At 63.9% G+C, this 25297-nt stretch overlaps 2 protein-coding genes across 4 annotated transcripts; one reads left to right on the top strand and one right to left on the bottom strand.

Annotated features, from left to right (window-relative positions):
- Window positions 1-254: 254 nt before the first annotated feature.
- FBXL16 (F-box and leucine rich repeat protein 16) lies at window positions 255-14376 on the bottom strand. 3 transcript variants are annotated; one of them, XM_056337823.1, is made up of 6 exons: window positions 13934-14376; window positions 4287-4997; window positions 2980-3488; window positions 2578-2662; window positions 2101-2164; window positions 255-1804 (listed from the first exon to the last, which is right to left on the bottom strand). In XM_056337823.1, exons 2-6 carry the CDS (start codon window positions 4980-4982, stop codon window positions 1656-1658), a joined length of 1503 nt encoding a protein of 500 aa, XP_056193798.1. In that variant the 5' UTR covers window positions 4983-4997; window positions 13934-14376; the 3' UTR covers window positions 255-1655. The 3 variants fall into 3 exon arrangements, with proteins under 3 accessions (XP_056193798.1, XP_056193799.1, XP_056193800.1); XM_056337824.1 differs by lacking the exon at window positions 13934-14376 and having other exon boundaries at window positions 4287-4999; XM_056337825.1 differs by lacking the exons at window positions 255-1804; window positions 2101-2164 and adding an exon at window positions 2190-2374.
- A 5911-nt stretch (window positions 14377-20287) lies between these two features.
- METRN (meteorin, glial cell differentiation regulator) lies at window positions 20288-24809 on the top strand. Its single transcript, XM_056337836.1, is given in 7 exon segments — window positions 20288-20552; window positions 21616-21778; window positions 21780-21836; window positions 21838-21987; window positions 21989-22040; window positions 22223-22282; window positions 22617-24809. Coding segments are annotated over 7 exon segments (885 nt in total). The 5' UTR covers window positions 20288-20466; the 3' UTR covers window positions 22934-24809.
- Window positions 24810-25297: the final 488 nt, after the last annotated feature.

Raw genomic sequence — 25297 nt, forward strand, 5'->3', positions numbered from 1 at the left:
TTGGGGTGCCCTTGGGGCTATGGGGGCACACGGCCATGGGGGGGTGCAGTGTGGGGCATGGGGACACCCCAGCCCTGGGACTGCCTATGTGACATGGGACCGTGAGGGTGCTCAGGGCTGATGCCCCCCCCCCCCCCCCCCAACTGCTGCTGTCATCTGCAGGGGTGGGGGACTCTCCATGTGCCACTGCCTGGCTTGGCCCTGGCCCCTGGCCCCCGTGTCCCCCAGGCACCCCCCCACCCTGGCTGCCACTGTGCCAGCGTGCTCCATGCCCTGGTGGTGCCACCCTGTCCCGGTGGCTCCTGGCACACCCCAAACCCACTCCCAGGGCCACAAAGGTCCTAGCACCATTTTGGGGCCAGAAAGTGGCATTTTGGACAAAGGAGGGAGCGGAGGTGGCGGTTGGTGCAGCAGTTCCTTCCCGGCCGGTACAAAGGCAAAACAAACCGAAAGCGTGTCCATGTCCATGTCCGTGTCCATGCCTATGTCCATGCCCACATCCGTGCCCACTCCCAGGGTGGTGCAGGCAGCTGGTGTGGCAGTGGGCCATGTCCTGGGGACAGCCACCCTGTCACCTCCCGCACCGGGTCCCTGCGGGCACCTCAGCCCCATGCCCAGCTTGGCCCAGGGTTCCCCCGGGCCCCCTGCTTGCCACTGGTGTTGGGGCGATGGCTTTCCAGCTGGAAGAGTGGTAGCGATGGCAGCGTGTCCTAAGTGCCACCTCACACCTTTGCTCTGTGCTGCTGGTGTCCCCGCAGCAGCTCAGACCTGGCCCCGGTCCCCAGCCGGATGGGTCGCTCCTCGGCGTTGGCATTGCCCCACCGACCCCACGCAAACAGGGGTGCAGCGGGGTCCCCAGGGCGAGGGAGGATGCTTGCCAGGATATCCTGGCTCCTGGGGCAGGATCTGGCCAGGACAAAGCCATATAGAGGGGCCAAATGGAGGCTGTCACTTGTCACCATCCCCCCTGGGTACCCCAGGGCCTGCCGTACCACGAGACTGAAGCAAGCGAGCATGCGAGGACGGCGGTCGGGAGGGCAGAGAAAAACATCCTATTCACCAGGAGAAAGCGCTGGGCACCCCAAGGGCAGGGCTGGGGCTCAGGGGGGACACGCAGCACAGGGGGGTGGCTTGATGACCCCCTGTGGGGGTGGCAAGGGGACCCATCCAGCCTGTGCCACCACCCATGGGTGCCAAAAATAAGCATCCTCCTCTCGCCTATCCCTGGGAGCATCCTTTGGTCCCTAGGAGCATCCTTGGCGGCAGGGCTGCACGCCTGCTTGGCACTGGGGTGGGGGGAGCAGGATGCAGCCCAGGGGGGTCACACTGCCATCGCCTTCCCACTTTGGATTTCCATGATGTCCATTCATCTGTCCGGAAGGGATTGGCAAGACACCAGGAGGAGGATAGGCGATGGTGCCAGCGTGGGGGGAATTTACAGGGTACCCAGGGGGGCTCCAGTGAGGGGTAACGCCGTCCCCCATCTCCCCTCGGTGCCCCGCATCCCTTGGGGGCCTCGATGTGGTGGGTGTCCGGGGTCGGTTGTAATCGATGGCGTCTTTTGCATCCCCCAGCAGACGGAAAGAAATGGGGTGGGCGATGTCAGACGGGGTGACAGCAGGGTGGGCATGGGAGTGGGGCAGCCAGGTCCGGCACTACTCGATGACCATGCAGCACGGGAGGTGCTGGGAGAAGTACTTGAAGAGCTCCGGGGTGGCCCCGGGGCAGTTGGTGAGCTCCAGCTCCTCCAGCTCCTGCAGCTGCACCAGCCCTGACAGCCCCGTGGTGGTCAGCAAGGGACAGCCTGCAAGTGGACAGGGTGCACTGTCACCCCAAGACACCAGCACCCCAAAAAAACAGCACCCAAAACACCAACACCCCAAAAACCCCAGCACCCAAAGAGCCTGGCTGTGGACTCATCCATGGGGAGCTGGGCTGGGCGCAGATGCCCAGGCGGCTAAGGGGGATGTGGGAGCCATGCCATGCTGGCTTGGGAGATGCTGCTTGTCCCCTCAGCTGTCCCTGTCCCCACATCTGGTCTCCCCAGCCCCATGGGGACCCAGCCACCCCAGTCCCGGGGGAGCAAGGTTGGGGTCTCACCGGCCAGCGAGAGGAGGCGCAGGCTGCCCATGCTCAGGAGGTGCTTCAGGCCAAAATCCTGCACCTGGAAAAGAAAATGGAGTGGGAGCGGGAGGGACAAGGAGGGGTTCCATGGGGGCCAGCCACCGCGGCACTAGGGGCTCAGCATCGCTGGGGCAGGGTGCCTGGGCAGGGAGCCTGAGCAGGGTGCAGGATGCTGGAGCAGGATGCTGGGTGCAGGGGCAGGGTGCTGGGCAGGGTGCTGGGTCAGGGTGCAAGATACGGGGGAAGGGTGCTGGGGCAGGGGGAGAGTGCCAAGGCTGAGTCCTGCTGAACTTGCAGAAGCACCCCACTTTCCAGCACCAAGTTGTGGGAGCTCTGGCCAGCCTGGGGTGCCCACCCTGAGCTCATGGCCCATCCCCAGGGAGATGCCAGCCACTCCGCCATCCATCCCTGCCATGCCAGCCGGGATGGGCACGGTGGTGTTCCCCCACCTACCTGGCAGCACCAGCGCAGGTAGAGGCTCCGCAGGGACGACATGGTGGACAGGTAGCTGAGGCCAGTGTCGGTGATCCGCACGCACCTGCCGGGGACACAGGGTGTCAGGGCTGGCCAGGAGCAGGGCACCCATGGGTGTCCTCACACCATTGCCCCCCTGCTGCGCCCACTGCTTCCAGCGCAGCTCAGCATGGCATGGCATGACATGGCATGGCATGGTGCGGCATGGTGCGGCATGGCTCAGCATGGTATGGCATGGCATGGCATGGCATGGCTCAGCATGATGTGGCATGGCTTAGCATGGCTTAGCATGCCATGGCATGCCTCAGCATGGCTTAACATGGTACAGTATGGCTCAGCATGGCATGGCGTGGCACAGCACGGCTTGGCATAGCCCTGTACCTGTCAAGCACCAGCTCCTCCAGCTTGTGCAGGTCACAGGCAATGTACTCCAGTGCCATGTCAGTGATGCGAGGGCACCAGGAGAGGTCAAGACTGCGCAGCTTCCGCAGGTTCTCAGCCACCAGCTCCACGCCATCATCTGTCACCTTGGAGCAGCCCGAGAGGCTGAGGACACTCAGGTTGGGCAGGCTGTGGACCATGTTGACCACGCCGTGGTTGGTGATCTCCCAGCAGGAGTTGAGGCGGAGGGTGTGGGTGGTGTAGCCTTGCTTGGCAGTGAAGTAGGCGAGCGCCGTGTCTGTCACGTGGTAGGCTTGCAGGTTGAGCTCGGTGAGGTTGGGCAGAAGCTGCGAGATGGCGGCGATGGCATCGTCGGCCACGTTGATGCAGTCGCTGACACTCAGCGCCGTGATGCGGGCATTGAGGCTGGACCACAGCCCAGCCTCTGTGAAGTCGTTGCAGCCCGACAGCTCCAGCCGTACCACTCCTTGCATCTGCTCCAGCATCACCTGCCAAGGGGCAAGGGGTCAGGGCACGGTGGGCACTGCTGCCCACCCTGCACAGCCCCACACCCCCTTCCCTGGCTCACGCTGAGCCCCCTGGGGCTCTTCTCACTGTCCCAGTCTTGCCTGGGTCCAGCCATGTCTCTGGGACTCCCCGGGCACTGCAGCAGCACACTGCTCTAGGACATACCAGCATCAGTGAGGAATGGGAGCGGACAGGTAGGGACCCCTGGCCACAGCCCCTGTTCTGTACCTGGTGCTGTTGGTGGGGGCAGGATTAATGCCCACTCCCAGCACAGGCACTGCTCAGGTAAATATGGCCATGGAGCAGCTGGGGACCTAGGTGGGGTCCTTGCCTGGCCCTGTGCAGTTGCCCATCTCTGTCTGACCCACAACCCCCTGCCCAGGTGAACCCCCTTGCTGGGTAGCAGCCAACCAAGCAGGGAGTCCCCATCACCTGAGTGCTCGTGACCCACCACAACATCCCCCGCCCAGCGGCATGGCCACTTTGCCTGGCTTTGCCTTCCCGGCAGCACCAGCAGGCAGCAGGGGTGAACCCCCTGCCCCGACAACATCCTGCCCCCCTGCCTGGGAGGGCAGCGCAGGCTGCAGCCCACCCCACCACCCAGACCACAGGCAGGGGCTCCCGATGCTGCCTGCATCCGTGGGATGGCCATGCTGCCTGCCTGCTCCTTGCCTGCAGCTGGTGAAAGCTCTGCCTGTGCGTGTGTCCCCAGGGCCACTGGGAAGGAGCTGCCATTGCCACATCTTAGTCACGCCAGTCACCTCACTGGGGCCACCTACCTCTAACCCTGCATCTGTGATGGTCGACCTCTTAAGGCTCATGGACTTGACCCCCTTCTTGGAGAGGGGGTAGTTGTCAATGAACTCACAAATGTCCAGGTCAGAGACACCCACGAGGCAGAAGCCGTCGAAGCCACGGACAGCGAAGCCCTGCAGGCTGACAAACTCTTTCTCGCCACCAGGCAGGACATTGTAGAGCTCTTTGGTGTGCAGGACGGGCGTCAAGCCCACCCAGAACTTGGGTTGGTAGAGCACCCGCCGCCATGCCTTGCACACCTGTGCCAGCACACACTTCTCGCAAGCCGAAAAGTACCAGAACAAGCGGTTGAGGATCTTCTCGTCCACTGCCAGCTGCCTTTCCGAGGGTGAGCCGGGCAGCCGTTCTGGTGAGGGCTGCTCCGAGCCTTCGCTCGTGTTCAGTCCCACCAAGGAAGCACTGGGAGGGGAGGAGACGCTGGCCAGAGCGGCCAAGGAGAGTGGGGAGGCCAGGCTGGGGATGGGCAGGTCGCTGCGGTGGGCTAAGGCCGGGCTGAGGATGGCAGGCACGGAGGAAGGCTGGCACAGGCGGTTTTTCACGGCAGGGGTGCCTTTGGTGATGCTGGCAGAGCCGAGGCCGTTGGGTTGTGTGGGGATCTTCACCAGTCCATTGCGGGGCAAACATGGGGGCTTGGTGTCGCCGTTTCTCGGGTTCGACATCTTCCACAGGTCTCTCTGCAACACAGGGGTGCAGGCTGAGGGGCTGCTGGTCCAGCAGGGAGAGTGAGCAGGGAGGGTGGGCAGGGCTGGGGGGTGTCATGGCACCAGCAGGGAGGGAGACTCTGGGGGTCCCTGTGCAGGGAGCAGTGTGGCACAGGGGATGGGGTGGTGCAGGGCTGCTGGGCACAGCCACAGAGAGGACATGCCCAGGGCACAGAGCAGGGTCCTCCAAGGAGCTGCACGGCCCTGGTGTCCCTGGTGATGGGGGATGGATGGAGATTTGTCCCCAGATGTTCACATCCCTCTCTGAGCCCAGGATCCAGCCACCAACGGGAGATGGAGCAGGATCACAGCATCACAGAAGGGTTGGGTTGGAAGGGACCATCAAAGGCCATCTCATCCAGCCCCCCTGCAGGAGCAGGGACACCTTCCACTGGATCAGGCTGCCCAGAGCCCCGTCCAGCCTGACCCTGAATGTGTCCAGGGACGGGGCATCCACCACCTCCCTGGGCAGCCTGTGCCAGTGTCTCACCACCCTCTGCCTAAAATGTTTCTTCATTTTATCTAGTTGGAATCGATCTTCTTTTAGCTTAAAACCATTGTCCCCTGTCCTTGTTGCTGTGGACCCTACTAACAAGTCTAGGCACTGGCAGGCTGCTGTAAGGTCTCACTGGAGCCTTCTCCGAGCTGAACAGCCCCAGCTCTCCCAGCTTCCTTGCAGGAGAGGTGCTCCACTCTGATCATTTTAGTGGAGGGGAGAGGAGGTGGCAGCGGCGGAGCAGAGCCAGCCAGGTGCTCGGCGGTGAGCCCATGTCAGCTGGGAGCCTGGCTGAGCCTTGCTGAGCCTCGCGGCAGCCGGGCAGCACCCCAGCAAACCAGGCCAATAAATATTGCAGTGGCAGCAAGGCTGGCTTCCCAACAGCCCCGCCGCACCCCACCATCCATTATTCATTACATTTCCCTCTATAAATATGGAAGTGAATAATTGATGGGGGCTCAGCTCCCCCCCCCCTCACCCTAGCCAGTGCCTGGCACTGGGCCCTGCCAGGGCACTGCCTGTTCTGCCTGCACCCTGTTTGCCAAGGCCATGCCAAACCCTGCCAAAGAACCGGGTCTGAGGCTGGAGGGTGTTGGGCTCCTGGCAGCCCCCGGGGACACAGCAAGGAGCCTTGGAAAGCAGCTTCCAGCGCAGGGACCAGGGGACAGAGACTTGGTCCCCGAGCCCCAAGAAATGGCTGGCATGTCCATCTGGTGGTGGCTGATGGGACCTGAGGACCCTCTCCATTGCCAGCTCCCCCCAGACCCAAGATAAATATGAGGGAATTACTTTAACTGCTTGATTTGGGATGGAGATGGCCAGGCCCTGAGGGAGGAGCACCAGGGGAGGAGCATTCTGGCTGGTGATGCTCATGGCCCAGGTCTGTGGGCTCTAAGGACGCTCCTTGCAGTCTGGGGGGAATGCCTGCCAAGTGTGGAGCAGCCTAGATCCCTCATTGCCCCCAGCCCATCACTTTCACCCTCACAGCATCCCCGACCTCATCCAGCCCTCCTGGAGCAGCCAGAGAGAGGAGTGGCCACCCAAAATGTGCTGTGGAAGAGCCCAGGAGTGCAAACAGCTGCCGGTGGCAAATCTAGAAAACCCCATGGGATGCATGGCGTGTGGCATCTCCTGGGGACACCCTCCCCAGCACAGCAGAGCCACAGGGTGGGGCTAGCGGGAGATGCTGAAGCCTCTCCTGTGGTGTGAGCAGCAGTGGCCAGAGGTGCCTGCAGACAGCCTGGCCCCGTGGCAGCAGCACCACGACAGACAGCCCAGCCTCTGGGGATGAGCCCGGCCCTGTGCAGACAGTCTGGCGCCACTCCCTGCTCGGATGCAGCCTCTGCTGCCTCCGCTCATGCTGCCCGACAGAGGAGCTGGGCCTCCGATGCTTGGACATGTGTTAAATTCACTCAAGAGCAGGAGAAGATGAGGGGAAAGAAGGCAGAAACTTAAACCAGCGGCTCGGTGCTTGGCAGCAATTAGGGAAGCAAACAGAATATGCATCAGGGTGTCTAACACAGCCATACAGCACCAATCCAAACAGCTAATTACCAGGCGGCACAGAAAGGCTGTCGCTCCAGCACAGAGCCCCCAGCCAGAGCCATTCGGCACACTGGTTGTCCCCCAGGGAGAGGGCAGGTGGTGGCAGAGGGGCAGCCCGGGGCCTCGGGAGCCCAAGGGGACAGTCACGGGAGGAAACAGATGCTGACAGCTCGCCGGACTGAAATGCAGCCAGCAGGAGGTGTTGGCAACAGTTACCACCAGCTCAGACCTCGGCTGGTCCCCGAGGCCGAGCTCAGGGGGGGCTGAGTGGATTCAGCAGCTTTCCCAGTCCTGCCTTGGAAAGCTGAGCCAGAATCCCCCTGCCCCAGGCACTGAGGCTGCCTGTCTGGCTCACAGAAATCCTGAACCATGAATGAGCTAGGAAGTCACTTCAAATAGAAAGACAGCCAGAGATTCAGGCCTTCTGGGCACGGGCAGTCTCCAGGCAGCAGCGGGGGGGGGGGGGCGGGCAGGCAGTCTGGCTGTACATGATCACATCTTTCCAGGGAAATGGGCAGGCAAGGATCTGGGGGTTCCTACCACCCCAAAAGGAGTATGACTGTGCTTGGGGAGAGGACTCCAGCCTGGAGAAGGTGATCTGGGGGCACAGACTGGGGAGGGAGTTGGGTCCAATAGCTGCTCTCTCCTCCATCTCTGTCACCATGGGGCAGCACTGGGATCTGCCCTTCCCTGCTGCAGGAAAGCTCCTGCCTGCAGCCAAGCAGCCCCCCAGGTTTCTGCACCCCGAGGCTGAGGCCACTTTGCTCTGATGTACGAAGTAGAAGTGCCACATCCTGCAGAGATCAGAGCTGCTGTATGCTGGGATGCTCAGCCCACACCTCAGGCCCTCCTTCCAACCCACTGAGACAGTGGAGGGACAGGGAAACGCGAAGCCATCTGCCTTGGAAGTGTCAGAGAGCTCCTCTGGTGTTCCAGCAGCTCCACGAGCAGCTTTTTGGTCACCCCAAAAACAGCAGGAGAGCAGAGATCTGGCCTTTCCTCCTCTCCCCATCATCTGATTGTTCACAGATTGCATGACTGGGTCAACCACACAACATCAGCAGGAGAGCTGAGCACTTGGTACAACCATTCTTACTCTGGGATCTCACAGGAAGAGCCCAGCTTTGCAACCCCCCCATAACACCCCTCTCTGCTCTCGCAGGCCACAGCTCGCGGATGAAGCATCTGCCAGCAGTGGAGTGCCAGCTCCCAATCCACAGTGGGAGGAAACCTGACAAAAGCAAAGGGCAAAGTCTTTTAGTCTCCTAAATTCGCTCCAGGGTGCACATTTCACAGGAAATGTCATTGCCACAGAAGTCACTCCATTCATGAGGGTTTTGTCATCCACAATGGGCGATGATGCAGTGGGGGGGGGCGGATTTGACGCAGGAAGAGAGAAGAAAGAAGGGGGTCTAAGAGCCTATCACTACAAACATTACACAGATGATGAAGATGCTGGGAAGAATAGGTTGAAAGCTGCCAGGAAGATAGAGTTTGCCGAAGCTGTTGGAGAGTTTACCATCTGCATGTGGTAGTGAAGAGGGATGAGGGCCTCAAGAGATGGGAAGGATGATCAGTCACCCTGTTAGTGCCACCCCTGTACAGGTGTTCACTGGGAGATCCCAGGCTGTGGAGACCTGCCGGATCAGACAGTCATCCTGCTGTGGCCAGGCTCGAGGGCGAGCTCTGGACCAGCCGGGCTTGCAGCCTACCGAGGGCTCTGGGTCAGCCGGGCTCGGGGGCCACTGGAAGCCCGGGACTGGCCAGCCATGGGACTCACCGGGCCGCCGGCCCAGGTGGCCGAGTAGGGCCGTTCAGCACCGCGGACAGCGGCCCCGTTCAGCACCGCGGACAGCGGCCCCGTTCAGCACCGCGGACAGCGGCCCCGCCCCGCGCGCTCCTCGGGGCCGCGTCACCCTACAAGGTCCCTGCGGGACCCCCCTCCTCAGCAGCCCCCCGTGAGGATCCACTGTTGCCCCGCCAGGTCCAGAGCCTTCTACTGTACCACCAGGTCCCTGTGAGGATCTTCTACTGCCCTGCCAGGTCCCTGTGAGATCCTACTATTGCCCTGCCAGGTTGCTATAAGATCCTACTACTGCCTTGCCAAGTCCCTGTGAGATCCTACTATTGCCCTGCCAGGTCCCTGTGAGGATCTGCTGTTGCCCCGCCAGGTCCCTGTGAGATCCTGATATTGCCCCACCAGGTCCTTGCAAGTCCCCCCTCCTGCCCTTCCAGCCTGTCATGAAGCCCTGTCCTTGCCCTGCCAGAATCCAAGGCTCCTGCAAAATTATTTCTGTAGAGCCACTGCTTCTGTGACAGCAAGCAAGCAGCCATCGCTCATGGCTTCCTGCACACACACACACACACACACACAGATCTATATATGCACACAGACACACATAAACACACACAACCACCTCATCAGAGCCCCAGGAGCTGGTGGATGCACCTTACACAAGCCTTGGTATTCAGCTGCATGTATACACGCATACATACACACACAAACAGAGATAAGCGCATGCACGCGCACACACACACAGAGGGTTGCATCAGCTGAATTCATTAGCCCATCTATTTTTACTAATGCAGCAAATCAAGTTGCTCTACAGGCGGAGAAAACACACCCGAGACATAGTGCTGTGGCAGAACACACAGCCAAGGCTTTTGTCCAGCACTCCTGAGGGGAGCAGCTCCCTGGACTCCCTCAGGTCTATAAAACATCCCCAACCAGCTGCAATACCAGGCAGGCTCTTGTTCTGAGGGGCTGAACCTGTCGACCAAAGCACATGGTAGTAATAAAGACATCCCACTACAAAGATTGCCTTCCCTGGCAGTGCTTAGTGGTGTGCAAGCTGCCTCCTGCTCTGATCCCATCAGGTCAGACTTACAACAGGCCAGTGTTGTAAGCAGTGAGTGCACAAACACCAGCCCCTAAGGCTGGGTCCTCTTGGAGGGCTTGGATCACCCCAGCAATGCCAAGGAGCCACAGAAGGCCCTGCAGGAGCCACAAAATCTCCTGGAGATGGAGGAGTAGCAGGTGTGTTTGGGTAGGAAGAAGCTGTACCTCTGTGTGTGCGTGTGTGTGTGTGTGTGTGCGCGCACAGGCGGATCTGTGCTCCTGGGCTCAGCACTCACACAAGTCAGCTGGGAGAGAGGATCAGAGCACAGCTCCACGCTCACTGCTACCTATTCCCTCGCTGTGCAAGCCAGGAACCTGTGGTGAGGACGGGCATCACCGCTCCGCCTGGCCCACGAGACCTGCCCTTTGTGTGATGGGAGCTGGGAAACTCCTTACTGAGATTACCCTGAGAGCTCCTTGGGAAACTGGAGGGCTGAGAACAGCTTTTCTGCTCCCTTGTTGACTCCCAACGATGCCAAGGAGCTCATCCCACCTTGGAGTGGACAAAGAGGCTCAGAAGGGGCTGGGAAAACAACTGATTTGCGTCCCACCCCTGCTGGCTGCCACTCTCAGTGCCAGGCTGGCTGGGTCTCAGGCTCCTCAGGGTCAGGCAGCAGAGCCACGACAATAGGGACTCTCCAGTCCTGCTCTTCCCCAGGTCCCACAGCCCTTCCAAGTAGCAAGACCTGGGGCTGGGCTCTGCAGGACAGCCTTATGCGCAGGGAGACAGGGAAACGCAGCTGAGGTGCCAAAGCCCCACCTGCTCAGATCCCCACCACTTTCTGCTTAGCTGAGAGAACAGCTCATGTCCAGGAGCACTGGGAGAGGCAGCTCCTGCCCTCCTCAGCCCTCAGCACGGTGAAGCTGTAGGGAGGATGAGGCAGAGCTCAAGCCCCCTGGGCCTGGTCAAGCAAAATTTCCTTGCAACAGGCAGCAGGGGCCCCTCCAGCTGCCGCAAGCCCTTCCTGCAGCAGCATTTGTCTTCTCTGCTAAGACACAAATCTCCCAAAGACATCAAGCCCCGACCTCCCTCCATGTTCCAGTCAGCCCCACATCCCCTTGGGAGGAAACCCCCCACCCAAGAGAAGCATGGGATGCACAGACCAGAGCAGAACTGGACCTCAACGTGCTGCCCTGGGCCCGTCTCCTCCAGCCTCCTCTGGAGGTCCCAGCTCTCATCACTGTGGGAGGACAGTTATGCTTCGGTTAAGCTTTGCCCTGCTCTCCTCGACCAAGGTGAGGGGAAGAGGGAACAGCTCCTCTTATGCCAGCTCCTGCCTGGCCTGGTGTCCCCTTGCTGCAAGCCCAGACAGCACCCAGCATGTTACAGCCCTTTTGCCCACTCTTGGGCCCACAAAAGGGTGAACAAAAATGCAAGATACCATGAGGACAGAGGAGCCAGGGGACTGTGGCCCATGGCTGCCCCCAAGCCCCATGACCCCAGGACATGGATGTGCTCCTCGGGTACCTCTGAAGAAGCCTCTTCTTCAAACACCTTCGTCCCTCAAGACATGTCAACAGCCACGCACGCAGCAATGCCCCTTCACCCCTGGGCTCAGGGGTCTGGTCAGGAGCCAGGGTTGGGGCGAGGTGTGAGAACACCTGCCCAGCACTGAGACCATCAGCACCAGGCTCATGGGACACTGGGGCAGGTGGGCAACATTCAGCCATGAGACTCCTCGCTGCAGAGGGTTGTGGATGCTAAATGCCGACACAGGCTCCAAAAAGCCATTAGATTTATCCTGGAAGCAAAGGTACTGGCCTGATCCTGCTCCCACTGCAGCCCCCCAGCCGCCCACTTTCACCAGCCAGGAGCTGGGCACAGGTCACACACAGCTCCAGCAGGTAGAAACACTGGAGAAACAGCTTCTGCTGACCTTACCCCTCCCCAAACACTCTCTCCTTCAGCCCCAGCCCTCTCCTCTGTGCTGCTGGCCCTGTAGCACCTGGCAAATGTCACCAATCCCTGAGGCAGGTGGGCTTAGGTTGAGCGGGGGTGGCGTGCTGCTGAAGGAGCCCCGCTCGCCTGCGCACCCCATCCTGCTCCCTCCCATACCATCGGCACCCACTCACCTCCTGGGTCCCCTTTCCCCTCTCTGGGTGCTGCTCTGTCTGCCCAGGCACTAAAGGGGAGCAATGGGCCATGGCTTGGAGATGGGAAAACTGAGGTACAGGCAGGGCGACGCAGCTTTGCCGTAGAGCTGCCGGTCTGAGCCATGCACAGCTTAAATCTGCAGAGTGTGAAGGCAGGATTCAGCTCCCAAACTCAAAGTGCTCCCACTCCAGCCACCCTTCTCCTGGCTGGAGCATGGCCACATCCCCATGGGATGGTCAACATGGAGGTGACCCCACCGGAGGAGACAAGGGGACCCTTTTCCCCTTCCCACCTTCCTGCATGTGCCGCCCCAGCCCAAGCAAGTGTCCCTGCATACCCAGGAGCAGGATTTGGGAAGGTGGGAGGTTGCCAGTGCTGGGATGCTTGTCCCACTGCTCCTCACTGCTGTGGAGCCACTGGCACAGGGAGGAGAGCAGGCCCGGCGGATGGCAAAGGGATCGATGTGGGGGAAGCCAGCTCGGGGAAAAATAGATATCTAGCTCATTAAAAATGGATGCTTGAGTGAGTCCTCCCCACTCCAAAGCCACCTCCCTCCCTCTTCCTGGTAGCCAGAGTGAAATCAGCACCCAGCTTTCAGAGCAGGGCAGATGCCAGTACAGCACAGCATGCTCTGCGCCCGCTGCTCCCACCCTGCTGCATGCCAGGACCCCCCTGGGTGCTGCAGAGAGGACCTGAGACCCCCTGTACCTTGGGCAGAGGGTGTTCATGGAGCAGGACCTCTTCCAGGTGCACCCCTACTGCAGGGACTGTCACACTCCAGCCTTCACTGCCCAAGCACTGCCACATCCCACCACTGCCGGCGGATGTCTGAGAGCCAGAGCCACGCGCCAGCTCCATGGCATGACTGGACCTCCACCCGGCTGAGGTCATGGGAGTCTCTGCCTGGTTGCTGCCACAACCCCATGCCTCAGTTTCCCCCATCCATGCCTGGTCCCACCTGCCCCAGCCCTTCCATGGGGCTCAGCCTGCTCACTCAGCCCTTGGCCCCAGCCGACCTCCCACATGGACCCCTCTGCCCATCCCCTGTCCCACCAAAACAACCTGGTGCCCCCAGCCTTGTGCCCCCAGCCTGGTGCCCCCCCTTCTGGGATGCTGGAGGCTCCCTGGCCCCATGCTGGGCTCTGCAGGACCCTGCTGTGGCTCTCAGCCCCCTTGGCCCCATCCCAGCCAGGGCCTTCCCCTTCCTCCATCCCAAGGGCCCCAGGATGGGGGGCTGGCTGCCCCTGTCCCCCCTGCCCCTGTCCTCTGCACCCTGCATGCAAGGGAAGTCCCACTGAGGTGCTGGGGTGTTGGGGGTGCCAATGGTCCCATGTTGCCATCAGGGAGGACAAGAGGCAGTTTGGAGGCTGGCAGCGTGGGACTGGGGGGGCCAAGCAGCAACCCCACACCTGGGTGACCCTGTCCCCACAGCGATGTCTGCCTATATCCCCATCCCAAAGCATCCCTTCATCCCGCGGTACCCACCCGCCCCCTCCTCCTCCTTGCCGTTACCCACCCAGTGATGCCCGGCTATGTGGGGGGGGGGGGCAGCACCTTACCCCCCCCAACATCCCCCCCGAAAGAAGGCAGGCGGGGGGCAGCATCACGGCGGGGTTCACACCGACCACCATCCTCGGTTAAGCTACCAGGAGGCCGAGGCGGGGGGGGGGGGGGGGGGGGGGGGGGGGGCGGCGGGGGCCGCAACCGGACCGGGAGCCCCGGGGCCGACCCGGCTCCGCTGTCGTTATATAACGCGGCTCCATGATGCGGGATGCGGCGGGAGGTGGTTGCAGCTCCGGTGCCGGTGCAATGGGCACCGGTACAACGGGCACCGGCTTTGTGTTGTAAAGGGTTTTTTCCCGAGCGGCTCTTACCTCCAGCACCGTCTTCCGAAGCTCATGCCATGCCTTGTCCCCGTCCTCTCTTGGTTGCAGGGAAAAAAACACCGGGAAGAAAACCGGGAGAAAACCCCCAAAAAATCCTCCGTTGGAAAAGGGGCCGGATCCTGCCCGGCCCCCGCCCCAACCCCGCTAAACAACAGGAAAAATAAGCGGGGAGGTGGGGGGGGGTGAATGGGGCCGGATCCGGATCCGGGGGGGGATGGAGAAGGGGGGTCCTCCTGCCAGCCAGCCCGGGGAGCTGGGAGCTGCTCGCACACGCACACGCGCGTTTGCACACACGCACACGCGTGTCAGCAGCGGAGGCTGTTAAAGAGACAGGGCTGCCGGTAGCGGTAATGGAGGGTGGCGGGATGGCATCGCCACCGGTCCCGGGGAGCTCGAGGTGAGGGTGCAGGATACGGACCTGGAGGGGGAGATGGCGGGGGTGGGGGGTGGGGGGGGTGGGCGGGCAGGGCTGGGCTGGCAGCTGGGTGTGCAGGCTGGGGGAGAGAGGGGGTGGGTGGGTGGGTGAAAGCAGGGGTGGAAGGATGGGGGATGGAGGCAGGGATGGAGGGAAGAATGGAGGGAAGGATGGATGGAGGGAAGGAGGGGTGGATGGAAGGCTGGATGGACAGACAGATGCTTGCTCTGGCTCTCTCCCCACCAAGGTGCTGGCAGGCTGGAGATCCTGGTGCAGACCCCTCTCGCCCCGGCAGCCAGCCCAGGCCCGGCTGCAGCCTCTGGGGTGCAGCAGGGACAGTTGATCCCCTCCAGCCCCCCGGGGTGCTGCGGGCACCCAGGGAAGGCTGCTGCACCCGGGTGCTGGGGGGGGGTTCACCTACCCAGGCCACGGCTGGCAGCGGGACTTGCAGCTGGGGGATGCCCTTTTGCTGCCCCCCCATTTCCCATCACCCCTGTTCAGCACCCACCCAGCACCCTCAGTCCGGGGCCCAGCTTCACCACGGCTCCCCAAACTGGAGGGAACTGGTTAGCTGCCACATTGAAGCCCGCCCCCTCTGCCGTCCCCGGGCGCAGCCCCATGCGAGCAGTGGGAGCAGCTCGGCCGGCTGCCCCGCTGGGCCCTGGGGAGGCTGATGGAGCTGCCTGGATCCGGCCGCCTGGCTCCTGCCTCCATTATTTATAAGGCAGGTCGGGTTTCGCACTGGCGGCCGGGAGGGGGTTTGGGGGAGGAGACTGTGCACGCACACACGCACTCGCACTCACACTCACACTCACACCCTTATCCATCTCACCCTGCCCAGCAGGTGACAAATGCAGGAAAAGGTGCCGGAGGGCAGGTGACTGCGGGGACATGCGGGTCAGTGGCCTCATCCAGGTGACACGTCTTTGCCCCATTGCCTGAGGAACTGGAGGTCCTTCTCCCAGTGATCCCTTGGCCCCCCAGCAATGCCCTGTCCCTACATGATGCCTTGTCTCCATGGGGGTGAGTGTCCCAGGGCAGGTGTCACCCAGCACCAGCCTGGGAGCAGTGTGTGATGGTCCATCTCTCAGGGGACACGCTCTGGTCCCAGAGTGAGCCCAGTGCCAGCAGGACTGGCAGGCACAGGGAGGTAGTTGGGCTCCAAATGGTCCTGGTTGTCCCCTTGGTCCTGGCACAGCCCCATTGTCACTAACTCCTGCCAGCTCCAGGCCATGTGGAGGTGGTCCTCTGTCCTGGGAACATTTTCATGCCAAGAAGGGTCACAACTGCTGGAGGAGTCCCTGGGCAGGGGGAGTCTCTGTGCACATGTCCCCAGCTGAGGGGACACAGCTGGGATGGACCCCTCATGCCACCAGTCCCGGGGGGTACTCACACCCTGGGGTGCCTGGTGTGGGGTGCCCAGCTGCCCCAGCTCACCCTGCAGCCACGGGCAACCCTGGCTCATCAGCCTGTGCTGCGGCAGGCCAGGGTCCCTGAGCCTCCCTGGTCCACAGGGCCTGTGCCTCCCAAGTGCCAGGAGGGTGGTGGCTGGTGTCCCCATGCTCCGGCCAGGGCAGTGCTCCAGCCAGGGCAGAAAACAAAAAACAAGAGCGAAGCAACACTGCTCCTCCACAACTCATCTTTATGCAAACTGCCAGCACCCCATTGGCCTCCACTGCCCCTCCCATCCCCACTGCCATGGGGGTGCTGAAGGGTTGCACCCCCACACCCAGCATCTCCCCGTGGTGACGGGACCCTGGGTCGAGCATCACTGGTCCAGCCGGACCACGGGTGCCCAAGCTGGACCGCAGTGCGCCGGGTGCTGTCGCCGCGGCAACCGCCGTCGCCTAGCGCCGGCTGTCTCCCGGTAACCCGTCGCCTAGCAATGGGGGATTTTTCACAGCTCGGGATGAAGAGTTGAAAGTTATTTTTAGCCCGGGCTGCGAATCAATAGGCAGCTCCATTCGCCGCCCCGCAGGATGCACGCGCGGGAGCCTTGCTGCGGCGGCGCAGGGAAGGGGCTACCGAGGGGAGCGGGGTGGCGTGGCCAGCCTGGGGTCATCACCCCGGCACAGCCCCCAGGGACCCCCAGGGCTCAGCTCCCTTTGTGCTGACCTCTGGCCTCTCTGAGCCATACCAATGGCCTGTGTAGGGCTCAGATCCCCCGGGCCACCCCTGCCAAGGATCTGACACCCCCCATGGCTCCCCCCACTCCAGGCCACATGGGGGGTGAGGGTGGGTGAGGGCAAGGCCCAGCTGTGGGGACTCTCAGGTTTCTGTGGGGCCGTGGGGGATGATCACACTGCTGTGGGGACCATTAGCTTGCTGTGGGGACCCTCATCTCACTGTGGGGACCCCCATCCAGCTGCTGGGAGGCTTATCCTGCCATGGGGACCTCTTCCCATGAGTGTGGACCCCCACCATGCTATGGGGATCCTGACCATGCCATGGGGATCCCCACCTTGCCATGGGGACCTCCACTTTGCCACGGGGACCTCCACCTTGCCATAGGGATCCTGACCTTGCCATGGGGACTCCCATCTTGACAAGCGGACCCCTCCTTGCCCTGGGAAATCCTGCCTTGCTGTGGGGACCCTTGTCCTGTGGCGTGCCATCCCCCCTGCCCTGAGCCTCCCTGAGCTCCCCCGGCCTCTCCAAGGGCTCGTGCCTGCCCTCAGGGGCACCGGCCTGGGGGGTCTGGGGGCTTGGGGGCACTGGGAGGGGATGGAGCCCCTTGGGCACCTGGGTCCTGCGGGAAAGGGCTGTGGCTGTCCCAGCACACACAGCCCCGCAGCTGACCGGGGGGTGAGGTGAGGCTCCTTTGGGGTCTGGGCTGGGGGGGAAGCTCTGCAGGCAGCTGTGGGAAGAGACTGGGGACCCCTGGTACCCCAGCAGCCCTACGAGGTCCAAGCTCCCCTTTGGCCTCCCCAGGAGGGTTTCTGCCCCCAGGCACGGGGCCCAGCCTGCAGCATCCCTGCCCTTGGCCCCCCCACATCGCAGGGTGGAGGGTGCCCAGAGCCACCCCGCGGGGACCCTTTGCTGCCCCGGGGACCTGCCGGGGGCTGGGGGGGGCCCTGCCCGGGGGAACCTGGGAGGACGCGGCAGGGAGAGAGGGGCAGCAAAAAGCCCAAAGGGGGCAGCCGGGGCCCCCCGCCGTGGAGCCCCGAGGTGCCCCGTGGGTGGCCCCGGCCCCCCGGCTGTGACAGGCAGCGGGGGGCCCCAGCCGCAGCTCGGTCCCAGCTCCGGGGCCCGCTCGGGGCAGCCCCGGCCCGTCAGAGCGGCTCCGGAGGGGACCACGGCCGCGCCGGGGGGCTGCCAGGGCCCCCTCCTACCGAGCGGGGTTGAGGGAGCTGGGGGCGCTCCGCCTGCAGCCCCCCCTTGCAGCCCGTCGGTGCGAAGGCCACCTGCCCCCAGCGGCGGGGGGGGCGGCCGGCAGGGGCGGGGAGGGGGCGGCAGCGCTGCTCCGGGCGGGGGGCTGGGGCAGCACCGTTCTGCGGTGGAGCCGGGGTGCAGGGGGGTGCCCGGGGCTGCGGCAGCCCGGCCTGGGGCGGGAGATGTCCCTGGCCGGGGCAGGGCTGGGACCGGGTGGTCTTTGAAGGTGCCGTTCGGTGAGTCGATGCTCTGCTCCGCTGCGGGACTTGGCCCCCCCACTCCTCCGGGATCCCCCAGGCGAGCGGGGGGCCGGTTCCCACCCGCGGGGGCGGCGGGCGGAGCAGCCGCCGTGCCCGTGGTCACCAGAGGGCACTGCGAGCCCGAGCATCCCGGCCCGGGGGGGCACCGGGCCCGAGCCGAGAGCCCGGAGCAGCCCGGGGCCCGCGGCTTCCCCTGCTCCCCGACTCGGGCAGCTCCCGGGGGGCTGCCGGTCCCCCCCAGCCCCAGCGGGGCACCCTCACTGTGGCAGCCTGGACGAGGGCGGTCACGTCCAGGGGGACGCAGCCCCGAGCTGCAGGGCACGGCGGGCAGCCCGCGGCCCCGGCATGGCTCCGGTGAAGCCCGGAGATGCTCTGAGCCACCGGCTGGAGGAGCGAACTGGGGGGTGCTGGGGGGGCTTAGTCCGGTCCCAGGGCAGCCCCAGCTGCGGTGGCTGCTCCTCAGGGCTCCTGACGGCCGTGTCCCAGGGCAGGGGTGCCCCTGGCCCAGTGGATGGGGGCCATGGCCAGCCCTTCGGCTGGCCGGTTGCCAGGTTTCTTCCATAACACCCGGTGAAGGTGTTTCGGGGTGCTGCCCACCCAGGCTGTGGCGGAGGACGGGGTGCAGACTGACGCCAGGGTGGTGGGGTGGTGGCAAGGCAGCCTCACTGCCTGTGGGGATGGTGACACTGGACTCTGGCCTGTGACCAGCCACATCCCACCTCCCCACACCCTGGGGTGTCCCAAGGGAAGGTCCCCCCAAGGTGCTGAGCACCCACCGGGCAGGGGATTGGTCTTCGTGGGGTGATGTCTTTGCCTGGGAACACCAGTAGCTGGTGGCATCGGTGTCACCCACCTCTGGTGCCACCCCCACCTCTGATGCAACCTTGCCTCTGGGGACGTGGTGTCGGCTGTTTGTGGGCTCCCTGGGGGGTCCCATACCAAGCTCAGAGCTCAGCCTGCCCCGCTTCCCCATGGTGGCACAAGGTCTGGCCCCAGGACCGTGTACCCCCACACAGGGGGTCACTGTGGACTGGCTTCATGCACATGGCCAGGGCCTCGAGCCCCAGCCACCCTCCTGCAAACCAGCCTCAGCCAGTGGGCACAAAGCCCCCCACCCCTGCACCCCCACCCTGACACCTCCATCCTGACCTGCTCCCCCTTAACCCCGCAGCCCCTCCGGCCCCTCATTTTCCACGGATTCCAGCATCTTGACTTCTTTCAGCATCATTTCATGGCTGGAGGGCTGCGAATCCCCCTCTCCTCTGCCTGTCCCCCCCGCCCCGGCCCCCTCCCCTTCCCCTTTCCCCTTTTTCTTTCCACCATCCAAATTTACAATCCCTCATTTCCATTCTGCTCCACCCTCTCTCCGGGGACTTTGTTCCTGGCCTGTATCATCCCATCCCAATTGTTCCGTGTTTATTTCAAACATTTTGGCGGGCTGTCACTGGATGGAAACTTAATTAATTGTGGGGTTTGTGGTGCTGGCACAATAGTGGCTGAAGGGGGGGGACACACGACATAAAATCCAGAGAGGCAGTGGAGGGGGGGGAGAATGAGGGTTCGGGTGTGCGTGACCCCCACGCCAGGCCTGCTTTCTGCTTCCCCTGGCTCCGCAGTGCCCCTGTGAGGAGCGGGGGGGCTGCTGGGGGGCTGTGGTTTATATGGGGGTTGTGTAACTTTTGGGGTACACAGTTCTGGAGGGGTGCTTAAACCGGTGAGGGGCTGTAGTCTGGGGTGTGCATGGCCTGGGATGTGCATAGCTTATGGTGTGCATGGACTGGGGGGTGCGTCACTTGGGGTGCCTGTAGCCTGGGATGCCGGTAGCCTAAGGTGTGTGTAACTTGGGGTATGCATGGCTTGGGGTGTGCACAACCTGGGGTGTGCACAACTTGGGGTGTGCATGGCTTGGAGTGTGCATAACTCGAGGTGTGCATGGCTTGGGGTGCCTGCGGTCCTTGGTGTGTATGGTGCCGGGTGTACATAGCTTGTGGTGTGCGTTACTTGGGGTGTGCGTACCCTGGGGTGCACACAAGTCGGGGTGGGCGCACATAGGCCGGGGTGCACATACCCCGGGGGTACCCGCCGCCGGGCTGCGCAGGGCCCTGCACCGCTGGGGATGCACCCAGCCGGGTCAGCCCAGGCCCCCCCGCCGCTGCCAGCGCCCGGCCCGTGCCGCCCCATCCCGGGGAGCCCTGGTGGGGCGGGGGGGCAGAACGGCCACCGGGAGCCGCGGGGAGGGGAGCGGGGGGAGCGAGCCGGGGATGCCCGGAGCGCGCGCTGCCGGTGTCCCCGGCGGGGGGGTGGGGGGTGAGGGGGGGGGGTGGGGGGTCCGGCTCCGCCCCGGCGCCGCCATTGGCGGAAAGTTCGGGGCGCGGCGCGGGTGGCGGCCCCCGCTCCCTGCGGCCGGCCCCGGTGCGGGCAGCGCTGCGGGCAGGGCCGGGCCGGGCCGCCCCGGGGCCGCCGCGGGCGCGGCCATGTGGGCGCTGCGGGCGCTGTGCCTGGCCGGGCTGGGCGCCGCGCTCGGGGGGGGCTCGGCCGATCAGTGCAGCTGGAGGGGCAGGTAGGCACCGGCACGGCGGGGCACACGCGGGTCCCCGGCTTAGCATCCCCCGCGTCGCACTTCCCCGGGAGCTCCCGCCGCCCGCGCACGGCTGGGGGGGCTGCCCGCTGCCCCCCCCCCCTCCCCCCCTCCCCCGCTCCGGGCAGGCGGCCGTCTCCTGCATCCGTGGGGCAGGGTCATGGGTGGGATGCTGAGATGTCCGCCTGCCTCAGTTTCCCCAGTGCTGGGGGCGGCTGCCCAACCCCCCGAGGGATGCTGATCCCTGAGGTCCCCCGCTTGCGCGCCCCTTCCCTGAGGCCCCCCCCTCCCCCCCCCCCCCCCCCCCCCCACCCCGAAAGGCAGCTCTGCGGGCGGTGGGGCCCCTCGGCAGGGCCCGGAGCGCCGCTGGCCGCGGCGGGGAAAGCGCCGAGCTCCGGAACAAAGAGCCGGGGCCCAGCAGGAGGGGCTGCGGCACGGCCCACGCGGGGGGCCCGGGGGGCCACGGGGCCAGGCAGCCACGGGCAGCGTGGCCGGGACAAAGCACCCCCCCGGCTGCCCCGCTGCCCCCGCCTGGCTTTCCCGCGTGTCGTCCGTCCGCCACCCCCCCCCCCACCGCCCCGCAAACGCAGCGGGCAGGACGCGGCTCCGGGCACCGTTTACACGCAAGCCCGAGTTCCACGAGTGTGTGTGCGTGTCGGGGTGTCGTCCCCCCCCCAGCACCAACTGGGGATCCCCCGAAGTGGGAGCGTGCAAGGGAACAGGTGACCTCAAGGCCATGGGCACCCTGGTTGGGGTGCCGTGGGAGCCCACCCTGGGTGTGAGGGGGGCTGTGCTGCTGTGCCCTCGCCCACCAGCCCATCTGGGAAAATGCTGGGAAACAGGAGCACCCCCTGAACGATGCACTTGCACCCCAAGTCCGAGGCGTCGAGGGTTTGGTGCTATTCCTCCCCGTGTTCATCCTGCATGGCTCCGTGGAGGTGCTGCTCGGGAGTGCCGGGGTGGCTGCTGTGCTGGGGGGAACATGGGCTGGGGGGGTCCCCGTCACCCGGGGGTCCCGGCTGATGGGCGCTGCTGTGCCTCGCAGCGGGCTGTCGCAGGAGGCTGGCAGCGTGGAGCAGCTCTCCCTGCACTGCGCCGAGGGCTCGCTGGAATGGCTGTACCCCACAGGGGCCCTTCGCCTCCGCCTGGCCCCTCGCCTGCCCCCCACCAGCGCCGCCATCAAGGGCAGGAGCCCCCAGCATGTCACCCGCCTGCGTCAAACCTGCCGGCACCTTCCGAGGGGCTCAGCTCTACCTGGAGAGGGAGGGGGGTGCTGGAGCTGCTGCTGCCAGAGGCCCCCCGGCCCCGCGTCCGCTGCTTCAGCTGGCTGCCCCAGGAGAAGGTGGCTCTCTTCCTGCAGGCCACCCCGCACCTCGACATCAGCCGCCGCATTGCCGCCTTCCGCTACGAGCTACGGGGGGGACTGGCTGGCCCGCCCGGCACTGCCTGCTGCCAGCCTCACCGGAGAAGGTGAGTGCCGAGCGTCCCATGTCAGCTTGCCTCAGTTTCCCCGGGGCTGCCACCATCTACCTTGCCAGGCTGTCCCCAGTGTGCATGGAGGTGAGGGGATGGAGGGGCTGGACCCGGGGGGTCCCCCACCAAGGCCAGGCACCGGGAGCCACCATGGTGACGGGTGTGCTTGGCCATTACAGGAGCGTGCCGGCCGTGCAATGACACCGAGATCTTGATGGCCATTTGCACTAGTGACTTTGGTGAGTGCAGTCCCTCCGCGTGCTGGGGGAGTTCCTGGAACTACCAGGGGAGGGAAGGAAACTCAAAGGGGGGGGGCAACAGCCCCGCAGGCAGTCCTGGCCTCCCCTTCCTAGTCTTGGGGTGAGACCACCAGTGTCACACAGAGGCTGCTGCAGGATGGGAATGGGGATGGGGATGGGAACAGGAATGGGGATGGGAACAGGAACAGGTTTGGGGATGAGGATGGGAGTGGAGATCATGGGGGGTGGGGATGGGAACAGGGATGGGAAGAAGGATGGGGATGGGGATGGGGACAGGGACAGACTGACACCTCTCCCTGCCTTCCTCCCACAGTAATCCGTGGCAGCATCTGGAGCGTCTCCAACGATGTGGAGCTGCAGGAATCCATCATTGGGGGTGAGCGCCTCCCGCATCCACCGCCAAAAGTTCCCCTCTTCCAGGCAGGGGGGAGGCCAGGACGGCCGGCGGGCAGCATCCGCACCCCACTGCGCTGCGGGGTCAAGCCCGGCCCTGGCACCTTCCTCTTCACGGGGTGGCTGCATTTCGGCGAAGCCTGGCTGAGCTGTGCGCCCCGCTATAGGGACTTCCAGCGCATCTATGAGGGGGCGCAGCGCACGCGCCAGAACCCCTGTGAGTTCCCTGTGGACTGAGTGGCTTGGGGAGGGCAGCCCAGCCCCGCGGGTGCTGGGGGGCTGGGGTCCCGCGGGCAGTGAGAGCATCCCTGGGGGGACGCAGGGGCGGCGTGCTGGCAGGGATGGTGCCCAGAGAGAGTGTGGCACTGCGATCCTCGCTGTGTAGCCAGGCTCCGGCAGCACCCGCCACCGGGCTGGTGGGGGTCCCAGGAAAATCCTGCCAGAAGGGAAGGGATTTTCCCAGGGCGCACTTGCCCATGGCCCCCAGGGACATGCCCAGGTGAGGGGTGCAGTGGCATGGGGGCAGTGGGTTGGGGGCTCCCAGGGGACCGGGGTGCTGCACGCTCGGGGTGTGCATGCTCAGGGGATGCTGTGGGGTACGGTGGGACCAGCATGATGGGGGCAGCCACCCCCACCCACCGAGAGGGCTCGGCAGCAGGTGGCCGTGGCAGTAGGTGGCTGTAGTGGCAGGGCCAGGGGCACAGTGGGCATGGTGGGGTGTGGAAGGGCCAGGAGGTGGATTTGCAAAGTCAGGGGTGTAAGGGGGTGTGGGGCAGCAGCGAGCCTTGCGCTGGCCCTGCCTGCAACGCGGGGCACAGGCAGGAGCCACAGGGCGGATGCCAAGGAAGAGGAGTGAGGCCGAAGGGAGCGAGGGGATGGCAAGGTGAGAGGAAGACTGGTGCAGGGAGCAGAGGTGTCCCTGGTACAGCCAGAGCAGGACCAAAGCACCGATGCAGGAAGATGCCACTGGAGCAGGGAGAGGTCGGGCTGTGCCACCCGCCACCGCTAGCCTGAGGCTGTGGCCTCGGGGCAGCTGCCATGTCCGGCTGTGCTGGGTGGCTGGCGATGGGGCACGCCGCGCCAGCCAGGGAGAATTTTTGACCGTGGGGGTGGGGGGGCATTGTATGTGCACTAAAGTTATAACAATACCAAATTTGTGACTTTTTTTATAAACTGAGCTGTATTTGTAGCATGTGTGTGGGCATCTCCTTTCTTTAAAAAGCTGAGCAGGATGTTTACCAGCAGGTGCTGCAGGCAAGTGCCGGTGCCGGTGTGTGCCATGGTGCAAAACCCTGAACCCTGCCTCCCTCTGTGCCAGCTCCAACTACTGACCCTGCCTCCTGCGGGACTGGGAACAGCCCTGCAATAATTTATTTTTATATATATAAAGAAATGCGTTGCTATTTCTCGGTGCTGCATCCCTGGTGTCCCTCGGGGTGGGTCACCTTGGGGTTCCTCTCCCTGGGTATCACCAAGTGAACGAGGCCCCGGGTGGTGGCCCCGTGCCGGGTGGGTGACCCCGCTGGTGGAGCTGCTGTCAGGACCGATTCTCGTCAGAGCCACCGGCCACAAGGCCTCATTGTGCCGGGCTGTGAGGCACCGGTTTCCCAGCCCTGCCTGCTGCTGCCCCACCGCTGCCCCCCTCCATGGGGGCTCCAGCCTCTGGCTCCAGCTCCTCCAGGCTGCACAGGCATCCCCGGATGGTGGTGAGGGGCATGGGGCCCCCAGCTGGGCATGGGACATGGGATCCCCAGCCAGGGACCCTTCCTCCCCATCAGTGGTGCCCACAGGGGCTCAGTGCTGCAAAAGCTCAGCCCCTGAGTGCCTCCCCAGCCCCCCCTGAGCCCCCAAACCACCCAAGCCGGGGTCACGGTACACATCAGCTTGTGCTTTAATATTTTTTCGGTATTCTCACAATAACGCCTTTTCAAATACCTCCAGCCAGGCTGAACCGCCAGGTATTTGGCACCCTGCTGACCATAATGTGCTTTTCCTTGCCAAGAAACCATTTCCAAAGAGTGCTGTTGGCTTTGTAGTTTAATGAAATATATCTCTCTGTGTGTGTATGTATGTGTGTGTGTGTATAAAATGATCTGGTTGTGGTAAGACCCTGCCTGTGAGCTCACAGCTGCGAGCCTTCCCGGTGGGTTTGATACACAACACATGCTTCCCCTTGAGAAGAGTTTGATGCTTATTTTATGCTTTACTGCCAAAGGGCTGGTGCTCATTTTGGGGCCAGGCTGGGCCCAAGGGCAGGATCTGGCCCTGGGGGAGACTGATGCTCCACGCCAGGCTCTCCAGGATGCCAGCATCCCCCTGGATTTGGGCGACAGGCAGGAGCTAAGCAAGGCAGGGGGAAGGGGGAAGGAGTGGGAAACCCAGTGGAGGAGGAAAAATGAGGCTGAAAAAAGCAATAAATGAGGTGCAAAGGGAATTGTGCTGCCCACGGCATCCTCTGTATGCACTGGGGGTAAACCACGGCTGCTCTGGCCCCACCGCAATCTAGCGCATTCCTCTTGGCTAAATTACAGCATTTAATGCGCCAAGCATCCGGCAGCTTTCTGTCCAGCAGCAGAATCTTGTTTTTCTTGAAATCTGTTT

Source organism: Falco biarmicus, chromosome 4 (assembly GCF_023638135.1).
Source record: "Falco biarmicus isolate bFalBia1 chromosome 4, bFalBia1.pri, whole genome shotgun sequence".
Classification (NCBI taxonomy): domain Eukaryota; kingdom Metazoa; phylum Chordata; class Aves; order Falconiformes; family Falconidae; genus Falco; species Falco biarmicus.

Excerpts from the sequence above, each read along its gene's own strand:
- FBXL16 (XM_056337823.1), bottom strand. The coding sequence starts at position 4,982 with ATGTCGAACCCGAGAAACGGCGACACCAAGCCCCCATGTTTGCCCCGC. Across the intron at positions 2,663-2,979 it reads GAGGAGCTGGTGCTTGACAG|GTGCGTGCGGATCACCGACA; the intron begins GTACAGGGCTAT and ends TGTCCCCGGCAG. Across the intron at positions 1,805-2,100 it reads GCGCCTCCTCTCGCTGGCCG|GCTGTCCCTTGCTGACCACC; the intron begins GTGAGACCCCAA and ends GTCCACTTGCAG.